Below are 13,714 nucleotides of genomic sequence, written 5' to 3' on the forward strand. Positions count from 1 at the left end.
GAGGATACGTAGATGGGAGCACTGATTAGTTGTTCTTTCAAGAGTGAATTGGCATAGTAAATTTTATGGAATAAACAGAGACGGGAGATAGTGCGACGAGTGGAAAGAGGGGGCAGTGAGAGACTAGCTTTCATGGATGTGACGCTTGATGTACGATGGTAGTTTGATAATATAAAACGTGCTGACCGGTTTTGGATGGCTTCAAGCGCTGATATGAGGCTTTCTGTACCGGGATCCCAGACCGAGCATGCATATTCAAGTTTTGGTGGCACCAGTGTTTTATAAAGTAGTAATTTTAATGATGATAGAGCTAGAGAAAAGTTACGTCTTAAATATCCAAGCATGCGGTTACTGTTATTAACGATATATTCGGTGTGAGTTTTCCATGATAGGTCAGAAGAGATATGAACACCTAGATTTTTGTAAGTTGATACGTTTTCAAGGATGTTATTTGATAGGAAGTAGTTAGGACAGAGTGCTGCTTTGCGAGAAATCCTCATTGTCTTACACTTCATAGTGTTTAGTTTCATGTACCAAGCATCACACCAGGAAAAAATTGCATTTAAATCAGATTTAATTATGTGCACGTCAGAGTCATTAGTAATTTCACGGTAAACTACGCAATCATCCGCAAATACGCTTATGGAGGAGGAAATGCTAGTAGGTAGGTCCTTTATATATACTAAGAATAAGAGGGGGCCTAGGACAGAACCCTGTGGTACACCGGACTTAACGAGGGACGATGACGAGTTTTTGTTATTGACAGTTACAAATTGCGATCTGTTAGTGAGGAAACACTCTAACCAAGATAAGATATATGGATCAATACTGAGTAGGCTAAGCTTGTATAGTAGTAGTTTATGTGTTACCTTATCGAAAGCCTTTGCAAAGTCCAGAAAGATGCAGTCAGTCTGAGATCCACGGTCCAGAGCCGAGTGGAGGTTGTGGGTGAAAACTAAAAGCTGAGTATCGCACGAGAAAGATTTGCGGAATCCATGTTGAAAAGGGCTAAAGAAGGAGTTGCACTCCAGAGTAGCTTCGAGGGCGCAATAATTTCACTTGTTTTTCGCAAGGTAATGACGTCACGAGTGGGAACTATAGGAGGGCGCCACCAAAACGTCTCGCTGCTAATAGTGCCAGTATATGCCTTTGGAAAGTGGAAATATTTTGGCCCAGTTACCATAACAGACACCCAACGAATTCGCAGATGGATATTCGCTGATAACATGAGCTGAGAAGCAAATTCGAAAAAAAAAACACTCGTAGCATTTTTCAACAGATATGTATTTAAATATATAAATATAACATTAACATCAGGAAATTTTCTTCGTAGTTCAACAATTAAAACGAACTATAACCAAGTGCACGAGATAGCTGGCGTACTCGGAATATCACGCAGCATTTCTTTCGTGCCCCGAAGGCGTGCTCCAGCGCGGCCTGGCGCATCAGCCTTTAACGTCGAACACCTTCACAAAAGAGGCGATCACGTAGAGGCAGTACGCGTTCAGTTCGTCAAGCTGCGCGGTGAGCGCCGTCTTCCTGTGCGGCCTCAGGCAAACATGCTCGCCCTTGACCACTCCGGTGATCACGAAGTAGTTCTCCAGGATGTAGGTGTCCGCTTCTCAAACGGGCGAATCAGCGGACGACGCTGGCAACCCTTCGGGACGGAGAGAAAGTTCGTGCGCGAAGTACTCGCTCCGCCGATATAGCTGGAAGGCTGCCGCAGAGCTCTTGTCTGTCGCAATCTTAAGGACGAACTGGAGTGCGCGGCTCAGGAGGACGCAGTTCCTTCGCAGACATTGGCTGACCCTGAATCCAGCAACGCTAGACGCGGGATAGCAAACGGACAGCTTCTGAAGAACTTGGTTGGAGGTCAGGCCACCCGCCAGGGTTACAAGGCCGAGTTCGTCAAGGGGAGCATCGTTTAGGATCAAAGCGCTGAGCGTGCTGTTCTCCACAAGCATCCTGGCAATCGTTCTGCAGAGGCTGACACCGAGTTTGTTAGAACCAAGGCGGAACCTCCAGATGCTGGAGTTGGACGCCAGGCCGCACGCGAGCCACATCAGGGACGTGTTGCGAACCTTGTCCGAGACGGTTACCGAGCGGATGGTTGTCGTGACGCGAGGCAGGTTCGCCAAGGCCGTGAGACTCCTCAAGCTCAGGACGCTGTCGATTTCGAATGTTCGCACCGATCGGTTGGAGGCCAGGGCGCCGAACAGAAGACTCGTGTCGAGTGCGTTGGTCTGGATAGAAAGGTCTCGAAGCGTTTTGTGGCATCGCAGCTTCTGCGAGAGTGTCTGCATCGAGCAGGGGTACAGCACGGACAATTTGATGCCTTTGAGTGATCGGTTGAGCGACAAGGCTTCGACGAATTCGTTGAATGGCGCCGCTGACCTGGGACAGCAACCTGGCGTGGCATGAAAGGGCTTCAGCGTCTTGTGGGAGGCGACGAGGCGCCCAAACGCCACAACCGCTTCTTTAGTGAACAGGTTTCCGTCAATTGAGAGCTCCAGAAGCGTCCGGTTGTTCGTGAGTGAATCAGCGATTGCCACTATACCGTCGCTGCGGATGAAACTTCTGCTTATGTCGAGTGTCCGAAGCGTCTTGTTAGACTGGAGCATCCGAGCGAGGAAAACGGCACCGCTGTTATCCAGGTGGTTGCATTGACGATCGAGGTAGGTCAAGGTGGTGTTCAGTTCAAGGGACGAGGCGATGGCTTGAGCACCTGTGGGACCGATGGAGTTCCCGCCTATCATGAGGAACTCGAGTGTGCTGTTCGCCGCGAGGGCATGACCAATGGCAATAGCGCCCTTGTCATTTGTCTTCGTCTTGAACAGGCTCGCACTCAGCAACGTCTTGTTGGTCCTCAGCAACTTGGCGAAGCGCTGCGCTCCTCGCACGCCGACCATAATGGAATCGAGCTTCAGGCATTTGATGGTCTTGGAAGTCTTGACGGCCTTGAGCAAAGCAAGGCTGTCATGGCCCCTCAGCCGATTGTCGGAAAGATCGAGGTCTGTGAGTCGCGTGTTTGCTCGATCAATGCTCTGAACCAACGCCGTCATTTCGGTGGCACCGAAACAAACGCGGCGGAGTTTCATTCGGGTGGGATCTCCTCGGAGCATGACGCGAACAAGCTGACTGGGTTGGGGCTTATTCATTCGATGTCCGTCAAGGGCGATTTGCGAGATGCCAGCGGTGGGGTGGACCTGACTCAGCAGTTGGCTCTCTTCGTCGAACAGTTCACCCGTGTAGCTGAGCTCGACTTGCTGAACACAGCGGTGATGGTTTAGCAGCCGCTTCATCAGAAAAACGGAGAGGACATGATACTCCGACGCGCTTGGGTTGCAGTTGACGAACGTTCGAAGCGTCAGTTTGCCCGAACCATTTTCTAGAAGTTCGATGCCGACAGGGTGCAGGAGACTTCCACTCGCCAAGGCTCTTGGCGATCCAGCAGCGCTCTTGCCGATATCCCACGGTCGACGCAGACGTAAAACTCTGAGTATTTGTGCATTTACGTCCAGGAACCGTTCCCTGAAGTATGACTCCAAGTCGGGGATGCTTGTGGGTCTCCGCTAATCTTGTAGGGTCGACGAACGTTTACGCTTTCGAGGCGGTGGCATGTCTCGCGACATTCGTGCTGGCATTCTGAGTTCGGAAACCACGCCAAGACACGAAGGTTGTGGAATTTGGCTCACTGCTTGGTCGAATGGGGAGGACCCAAGTCCTTGTGTCACCGATGTTGTAAGCCAACGTTGGTGTAAGGCGATGTTGGGCTGCTTGCCCCTCAGCGGCTGTACAGTACCGTTCCAGGCTCGTTCAGTCCCGCGCTCACGCCCGGTCGTCCTGCTTCCCCCACGCGACCGCTCTTCGTCGTTTTTATGGTTCTAAATTGAAAGCTCGCGAACAACGTTTGCTGTAGAACTACAGTGTTCAAGAGGGCGTAGTGGCAAGAGCGGCGCCCGCTTACAATGAAGCGCGTGGAGACGGTCGATGTAGATACCGCGAGTGGCGCTGGAGTTCTGTGCCCTAGGAGAATTAATGGCCCGTGTGCGATGAACGAAGAAGACGACGAGGGTGACGCGGTACGCTACTCCGAAATGTAGCACCGTAGAACTTCTTTCGCAGCTATTAAGCCTGCAGCCCAAGTGATAGCGTTGCTGAACGATGTGTCAGTACCGGGGGGGGGGGGGGAGTCGATATTAATTAAATAATCTCCCTCAAAACACGGGAATATTTCAAGTAGAGGATAGCACACACTCTAGAGGCATTAGTCCAAAGGCAGAACCACAATTTACTATACTTCGTTTCGCCTTATGTTGTACCGCAGCGAAGGCTGGAAGCGCGAGCTCATAGCGTTGGCAGCTGCTCTTAATTCACGAGAGCGTTTGCCGCCGAGATGTGCCCCAGAGCAAAAAGCTCGCGCTTGTAGCCTTTCCTGCGGTACATCATAAGGTGAAACAGAGTATACAGAACAACATTAGCAGTTGTTTTGCACAGCGAAAACCTCCAGTCAAACCACAGTAGTAAGCGCCGAACAGCGCTGATGATGGGGCTGACAGGGGCGCGCTCCTAGGGCACAGAACAGCAGCGCCATGGTGTCGTCTACGCGCAAAATCTTCACAAAGCGGCCGCCGCTCTTGCCACTACAACCCCCTCTAGAACACTGTAGTAGAACTCAAGAATGCAGGGTTGGCAGCACATTGACACTTTAAACCCATGCTGTTGTAAAAAAAAAAAAAAAACTATCTTTAAACTCCGGTCTAAAAACTCTTTTTTATTCTCCAGCGTCAAATTATGAGGCGCTGGAGAATTGCAGCATTCTGCGTTAAGTACTTATTTCGAACTCGTTTTGTTCGCCTTCCGCACATTGAAAAGCACACGGGAAGGGCCTTAGAACGCACCTGGTATCGCTGCGCCGCAGCGTTCGTCCGGAACATAAAGTTCGTCTGCTTTCCTCGCCGGCACTAGAGCGTACTAGAAGGACCGAGTGGGGCGACCGGAGTGCTATTTAGGTACCTCCGCATGTGGAAAAAACCGGCTAATTCAAGCCACTTCGCTCGTAGCGCCCTCTCGGGCACTACGAGCGGAGCGGTTCGGATTATCCGGTATTTATAAGAACGCGTTGCGTTCTAACGCCAAGATCGTTCTGCAAGTGGCGGCGCCGAAAAAATGCTTCGGTCGTCTCACTCAGTCCTTTCTAGTACACTCTACGAAGGTGGCGCTGCGATCAAAGTGAGGTGCAAATGAGAGCATGAGTGGAGCCTGTAGCTAGTCCCACTCGTTCCTTCTAGTACACTCTACCGGCACCCTGGCAACGAACGCCGAATGAATGGAAGCACGCACGGTACCGCCGCGTGAAGCCAGCAATAGCTGGCGCCATTTTACGAACGCCGTCTGCTAGCCAAAGCCGAACGCGGTGTGTCAGATCAACCGCCTCCGCCGGTGCGCCGCCAGCGGAGACGACGAAGCTGATACACGCCGAAGGCGATTGAGCAAGCAACAGCACCGCGAGACGACTACAACGGGGGCATTTATTAGGATCAAAGGCGCGAGATAAGCAAGAACATATTTCATTTAAATCATTACACGCGATATCCAAGTTGGGGACCACATACCTTGGCTGGGTTTTTCCTGTGAATTTTTTAGAGACACGGGGTGCCGCATTCGGAAAACAGCTCCATTTGCATAATATTGGGCCCTTAAAAGGGCCGTTTAGGCCGCTACCAGAACCTATAACTGACGTAACGAGCACTTGACAAGCGGTTAGCGTATAAGTAGTCTTTATGCACGCAGGCGGGCGACGGGCGCAGCGCAGCGGATCACTCGAAGTCACCGGAGCCGTCAGAATCCTCGTCCTCCGCACTATAGAGAAGGTACCTGTCTGCGTCGGGGCTCTAGATTTTGGCGGCCGCGGCGACGAACGACTGGAATCTATCAGTGTTTCCGCGCGCCTTCTTTCTCCTCCAAAACATGAACTTTGCACGGTGACCAGTAAAATGGTGGCTCTCGCGCCGTCCAGATGGAAGAGAGTTTTTGACGTGCGCCCAGGTGCCCTCTACCGTATAGGTGTGCGCACCAGTGTTCGGGGCGACAAAATGGAGCTTGTGGTTGACGGTGAGGTACGTGAAGCGAGCGCCATCTGCAAGCTTGCGATAGCCAGCCCAACAGTCAGTAATTATTCTTGTTCCAGGGCGGACCCACTAGGCTATTAGCCCTTGCAGGTTTTAGCGTCACGGGTCTCCACGGGAACAAGAAAGCGGCACCCGCTGCCACGCTCCACACCGCCAAAAACCCACTGGCCAGGCATTAAATACCCACGTACGATGGTACTTTCGCTGACCAAACACTCTCGTCTAGTTCTAATGTCACGACTCCGCCACGAATCAAGTCTGAATGCTTGAAGACGGCATTTACCGCAACCTCCCTCCCGACAAATACTCGTCCAATCAGTTATTGTCTTACTTGCGACATCAGTCTCCCGCTGAATGACGGCGCCCGGTAGGCTCTGGCACCGGAGGATGATTTTCATGAGTTGGAGAAGCGTCAGGTGCGATCCTTCAAAAGAGGAACCGTTCCATACTGAGACCTCACCCCGGCACTGAACTTTGACCGGTTTCCTCTTGGACACCTCACGAGTCATCCACACACCGCACCACCCGGAGTAGCCTTCCGCAGATCTAGCGTGGACTTGCAGCATGTCGTCGGAGCTTCGCACTCTGGACACGCACGAAAACCCAGGAGCCAGGAGCAGACCCATGCGCTGAAGCAAATTAATTGCTTCAAGAGGGTCTTTCATGGCGTCATGAAGACGGCACAGGTTAAACACCATGGCACTGCGATGCTCGCCTCTGGAAGAATAAAGCGCCCAGGGCAACACAAGTATAGCTGCGCTCCTTTACATTTATTATTTTTATTTGATTCGCCATTTTATACCTCGTGACACCATTCTAACAAACTGATTGGTTGAACTGTCGGATCCCACCATTGCGTGACAAAACAAACGCCAAACGTATGTCCACAGACGGCATCGTCACAGAGAAGGGGGCAGTCGAACCCAACAAGAAAATGAAGTAACAAAGTGAATAAAAAGGCAAAAAAATAAGGGAGCCGTTGGATTTTCGGACGTCGTCTTCTTTGATGAGAAAAGGAGCGGCCGTGCTGCTCTGGCTGCTCGGAATGTTCCTTGATTTTTTTTTACCCTAGAGGGTGCTACGACGCTTATTTGAAGCTGATTTGTTAATTTAAAGGGGCCATGAAAACGAATTTTGGTCTGGGATAAATTATTTTAAATTGGGACTTTACTAATCGCACATCGTTTAGTTGGCCAAAAGGAAGAGGGTAGAAAGTCAAAAGCCAACTTTTCGTTAAGAACATTTGAAAACATAGCGGACTATTTTGTTCCTTCTTTCCTTCGAAAGCTCTCCGCCTTTTCACTATGATACATCCGCGGTTCCCAAAGCGCGTCAGCGGTGCCAACTTGACGTCAGCCAAGCCCAGCTCACGCATTGGACACGACAACTGCGTCACTCGGACGTTTGCGCTCGTCGACAATCAATCCGTCGTGACGAATATTCGTATTCGCGTTTGTGACCAATGAGTGCCCTGACGGAACTTATCGTCACTGGGGAATGACAAGTTCTATGGTGTGCAGAAAAAGCACGGTGGAAGCTAGGAGTCATCGCATCAGTGCCGAAGAATGTCACGACGACGTGATTTCACAATTCACATTTGAGTTGAGGATTAAAGCTAAGGAGAAACAAGTAGGAAAATCGTTTCATGACCCCTTTAACGACGGTGGTCGATACCAAACACCTATAATAAACCTTTTGGAACATACTCGGAACTTTATACGCACGAGTTCAAAATTACTTACGACTTCTACAGAAGACGAACAAAGGTTATCGGCCACGGCAATCAAAACATCACCACCGCACCTCTGCCCTCTATCATACCGAAAAACACTGAAACGCTTGCCGCATTCAAAAACGTAATTATTTCCAACCTTTGCGGAAAGCCATGTTTCAGTTAGTATCTACCACCTCAGCATCGCATGAGTCAACGACCGAGTTCTATTAATAAAGTTTAGATGAAACACTCCTTATATTAGTGAACAGAAAATAAAGTTTATTTATGCTATCGGAAGCCAGTACACGGCCCCTCGCCTGATGGTATCGCGAAGCGCTTGCCTGTATTGATTCGTCTTCATTGTTCGGTCGTTGACTCTGGGGTTGCTGTCCAGAGTGCGTGGCAAGTTCAAAGAGATTTTCATATACATAGTTGTAACCACAACACTAGCTGTTAAGGTAGAGTTAGTTATATTTCAACTTATAAACAGTATTTTGCGTTTTGGAAAATTCGACTAGTTTTCTTCGTTAAAAATATTTTTAAATTCTGCACGAAAGCAAGCGATACAGAAATAGGAGCTTGAAACAACTGCTGCTGAATTTTATTGCGGATATTCAAAATTTGACTAGCGGCAGCTCTAAACACGTAAACTTGTTCCAAAACCCTGGAAGTTAGAGCGAACGAAACGGTCACAAAGACAGAAAGAGCGTATAGACACCATTGACAATTTTATTTAACCGATCATTATGACGACCGAGCCCTCAGTTGCACTTTTTCAAATGATGACAGCTTTTTTCCAGGCTACACAAAAAGCTTCAGGGTGCAATTAAGCATATCGTTATAAACCTAGAATGGCTTGATAGGCTTGTGACAAACAGCGCGCAAAAAACAGGGACAACGTAGAAGAAGTGCACAAAGGAGAGGTGCTGACTCTCAACTGAAAGTTAAGAAAAAGAAAATCAGTAACACAAATCCCATCCTGGGATGGTGAATCAACACGTATTTAAAAAGGCATTTCTTTGCTTTGTGTATGCAGCGACACCTGGCTGTCGTATTTGGTACCCCCCTTTTTTAATCGCATAGGTGTCTAAAATTTCCCTTGTCATTCGGTCTCTGCCTTACCTGTCATTTGGCCTCTGCCTCTGTGAAAATGGGTCGGCACCGATAGCTAGCAAAAAAAAAAATTAAATGCCTCTCGCCCCCCCCCCCCCCCCCCCACGCTTCCACTTCTGATTCTAACGAAGGGCCTTGGTCCCACAATTTGTGTTTAACAGATCCGCCCGTTTGGCCAATATAGGATTTTTTACGTGAGAGTGGAATTTTGTAAAACAATTCCCACCTTGCACTCATCATATTAAGTTACGTGCTTTACCGAGCAAGTGTAGTCATTTTCTTTCTTATTCGGAACTCTCAGGCATGGCTGAACCAACTTGCAGGGGGTAGAAAACAGCAACTGAACTACGTACCTCAGCACAACTTTTTTCAAGGGGTGTTAAATCTTGTGCAGGTACGAAATGCCAAGCGGTCTTCTGCTCGTTCTTTTTAGTCCGGGGTCGAGGTCCTCCCTATAGCTTCCTTAAGAAGGCCTCCGCAACGCTCAATAAAATCGATGTTGGGAAACCCGCCGCGGTCAGCCGTTCTACCTGCCGGCCCAAGACTATCGTTATCCACTTGGTGACACAACTTCTCGAGGGCGGTCTGTAGGCAAGAAGAAGCTATACTTCTTTTTACAAAATTAGAGTGCGACGAATCAAATGGGAGGTGACTCTTCCTCGAACCTGGGTGATAAGACCATGCAGACGTGTCTAGCAATCAATTCAAACTTAAAAAAAGAAAATCTTCACTCTGAAGTTTGTTAGTAAGCGTGAGCCCCCCGACTTTTTTTTTTTTTGTGAATAGTTGTAAAATGGACTTGTGGACGCTTCCATCAGACATACTCTCAGAGTTATTAAACAAAACCAAGCAACTATCTACGTAACGAAACACTTTACAACCACACTCCTCATCCAGATCGTCAAGGATGGCCGCCCTTGTTTACTCCCCAAATGCACCCACGCGCTTTTGTTTCCCCCGACCTCAGTAAATACGGCACGTGCTTGGCTGCCATGTAATCGCGCATTCCTTGCGTGTTCTCTTTGTTGCCCTTTGATTTACGCATGCTCCTCCTTGAGTTCCGATGCGCCCTAGACGCCTTTTGGAGCACTCGTTAGCCGTTTCCAAACTCTTCCTTCTGCACATAACACTTGCCGTCATATACGAGAACTGATAAATCTTGACACCAAATAAAACTTCGGCAGCTCCAAGAACCTGTCCGTACACACGCCGCTAGCGTTCCGGAAGCGTATTGCGCCGTTTCTCCCAATACTTACACGTACCGAGAAAAACATGGCCTTACAATGGATGGAGAAAAAAACCCTTCAATGTCAATAAAACTTCTCCCACGCGCACGCACGCACGCACGCACACGCACAAAGAAGTAAAATGAGCAGAAAATTAGGAAAATTATCAGGGAGTACTCGTTCTTCAACAAGCACGTTAAAGATGCACACTGGCCTTCGCCGCGAATTAGCAAACCTTCCCGTGTTGCTCACAAGATGTTGAAAGAGCCCCCAGTACGAAGCAGAAGAAAGAATAAAAAACAAAATTAACCATACTTAAAGGCTTGGCAATGTATTGCTGATTATTTAATATTACAGCAGTGTGTTGGAATTCCATGTGAATGATGTGAAAAACTTGTCTAGTTGTGTTCTGGAGGTGTGCGACTCCAAGGCCCGCATAATCTACACAGACCCAGAATGCCTGGTGGGGCCCATGATAGCTATGTCTGGAAGCAGCCATCACTTCAAAGGGCAGTGGAAAGCGGCCTCCTTCAGCCTGGTGAATTCTCGCTGGGTAGGAAAATAAACTAACATTTCAGAACTGTACAGGACAGTCGGGTGAATGGCGAGGCCACGGCACTGTTTGTCATTTGGGTCTTCTCTCTTATGCATAATTAGCAAAACAACCCACAAGGATGTATGTGGACAAATAGTGACCAAACTGTACCTTCCACATCTGTGCGACTCTTCATACTTATAATTACAGAGGTAAATGAGCTACTGCCCAAAACAATGCAATTCATTGTTTTCCTGATTTTTACAAGACTAGCTGAAAAAAGAAAAATGTTTTTTCTTATAAATGTGATATACACTGGTACATGATCCCACGCAGGCAAAACATAACATTCCAAGTGGCTATGCAGATAACATAATTTTGTCAAAAAGGTCGGAAATTTATCATTTGCAAGTGTTAGCATGGCTCATGTATGGTTCAGGTTGATGGAGGTATCTGGATCTGCGGGCGAAGAAGGAAACATTGAAGATTGGTTCGTTTCTCATCCCTGCCTGCAAGATGTGTGTTCTCTAGAGGATATATGCCATGGCCACGGTGTAAAATAGACAGGTGGGGAAACGGCCCATAGAAGTCTACCGCAGCGCCGTGACCGGATTGTGTACTCGTCTGCTTGCGGCTACCCCCGATTAGCGACAGATGGCGCTGCGGCGAGAGAAAAAAAAATCAGAATTGGATTTGCATGAAACTTTATGGGAGAGTGCGCAAAATAAACCGAGAGCACGACAGTCCTTCATTGAAAATCCATGAAAAACCATCTCCGTCAGTTTAGCCGGTCGGCACCGGTCGCCCACCTAGAGTGAGAGTTCGCGGTGCTCCACATAGATGGCGCCGCAGAAAAAGAGAAATTCGAGGGGGACACAATCCGGTCGCTCATTTCGCTCTCGTTTCCCCACCTGTCTATCTTACACCCTGGCCAGAGCTAACCAGAGTGACATGGGGTTAGAGCCGCAAACAAAACATCAAAAGTTCAAAGAGCCGCAGGAAAATAAAAGCGGGGGAGGCCACTTAAAAAAAAAAGAAAAACGATAGGCAGGGAGCACTGCTTTCCAAAGAGGACAAGTATAATTATTGACCACAACAAATAACACCAAGCGGCAGAACGATACTCTAACCGCTCAGCAAAAATGAACGCTTCGGCTGGTTTGCTAGCCAGCCACTGCCCCTGACGCCCGCTCTACTTATAGGGTTCGAAATTCTTTCTAGAAGAATAAGGGAAACAGTGTTGCTTGCACACATTATTGTTGCAAAGAGTACTTCAGCCCTATATACCTGGTGTAGTGCAGGGCTGCCAAGTCTGCGAGCTTTTTCTTAAATTCTAAAACTCGTTTCGTCTTTGGAACACAGGAGTGGAAGGGGGCACGCTCACCCGAAAGCCGAGGGCCGCACTTGAACCCGCGATGAGCCGCATGCTGCTCACAAGCCGCAGTTTGGCCACCCTTGATATATGCATTAGTGACTGGTGGCCAAGGTTCATCTGACCACGCTTCATTTATTTGGGTGTCTGATGTCACGCATGCTTGTTGGGCATGCAGGAGACAGCGGCTATGTCCTTGCCCCATGGCTGATTACGCCAGTCCCCGGCACGCTCTAGCCGAAATCTCGGGAAGCGAGATTCAATGTGGCCCACTCCTCCGTGCGGTCTGCGGTGGAGCGCTGCATCGGCCTGTTGAAGAACAGGTTCCGTTGACTCCAAAAGCACCAGACCCTTTACCACCCACCGCAGACCGCTGCCACCATCATTGCAGCCTGTGCAGTTCTGCACAACGTTTGCATCGCTGCGGGGGAGCCGGAACCTGAAGCTGAAGAAGAAGGCGACGTAAAGGGCGAGTCAAACAACGGTGGGCCTGAGCCACAAGAACCGCCTCCTGGGTCGCCACGGGTAAAACACGAAGTTTTCTCAGAACGCTGTAGCCTCTAGCACAGCTTGTTTGCTCACTATTCCACCAGAAACAACATGCCTATATGGTGGTAGCACTGTGGGCAATATAAGCTGAAACATCCGACCTGGGTCTTTTCTTCGTATGCACTCCCGACAAGCTCTATTATCTCCAGTTCTGTCAAATAGTTTGAAGTATGGGACCTCCGTTTTGCATTCAATTCCTGGTTTGCACCATAGCTCTGTCAAAAACAGGCGGGCATGCCAAAGAAGCATGAAAAACTGTGTCAGGGGATATTGTCTGTCACAGTACATACATTACAACACGGACAGAGAAGCACATTCAACATTCTAACACTACGCACATAAATATAATTAACAAATTGAACTTCCACACGTTTTATGGCAGCTTTAACATCCCTAAGTTTCCTGAAGTTATTCAAGGTCATAAACATATCAGTCACAATGAAACATTATAAAATGAGTGTCATTCAGGTGATGGGCGAGAGCTTGAAGCACTTACCAACAGAGGGCAGTTGCACTTACCATAATAATGAGGCACGCAAAAGCTCACGACGAGATCTTGCCTTGGGCATGAAACTTTGCCATTTAAAATAATGTGCAAAAATAACAAACCATGAAGGTCTTCTTCTTCCGAAAGTGTGTCCGTACCCAGCTCACATAGTAGCCAGTTATGGTTATGCCAACATTTCTTTCTGAGGTATCGGCCATATATAAAACTAAGGTAACTTCTCTGAATGTTTTAAACTTGACTAAGTTTTAAAGAATTAACTAAAAATCTAGGCAGTAGATACAAAGTCCAGTCTGGAGCGGACATAGCATACAACTCAAGCGCAGATGACGGTATTTTAAACTCTCAGGTACACTGTAAAAGATTTTCACTCCATTTTACGGGCAAAAGTAGCTGGTTTAATATTGCCGGTATGGTTTGCCGTAATCTAGAAACGGGACTGTCTGTAAAAACAAGACATATAATTTCGTAAAATGACGGAACGTCCGTAGTTCACTTTACAGACAGTTATCCGTTTCCCATTTTACGGGTAAAAGTTGCTGGTTCAATATTGCCGGTATGGTTTGCCG

General features: G+C 48.3%; 1 protein-coding gene and 1 pseudogene across 1 annotated transcript; one reads left to right on the forward strand and one right to left on the reverse strand.

The window, feature by feature from the left end:
• Positions 1–1,622: 1,622 nt before the first annotated feature.
• Positions 1,623–3,302, reverse strand: LOC115326305 (NLR family CARD domain-containing protein 3-like). The gene has a single exon (XM_029987139.2). The coding sequence runs from the start codon at positions 3,300–3,302 to the stop codon at positions 1,623–1,625; it is 1,680 nt and encodes a 559-aa protein (XP_029842999.2).
• Positions 3,303–10,439: 7,137 nt separating this feature from the next.
• LOC115326304 overlaps positions 10,440–13,714 on the forward strand; it is a 66,220-nt pseudogene continuing 62,945 nt past the window's right edge.

This window comes from Ixodes scapularis, unplaced genomic scaffold (assembly GCF_016920785.2).
Source record: "Ixodes scapularis isolate PalLabHiFi unplaced genomic scaffold, ASM1692078v2 PGA_scaffold8__174_contigs__length_109621045, whole genome shotgun sequence".
In the NCBI taxonomy this organism is placed as follows: Eukaryota; Metazoa; Arthropoda; class Arachnida; order Ixodida; family Ixodidae; genus Ixodes; species Ixodes scapularis.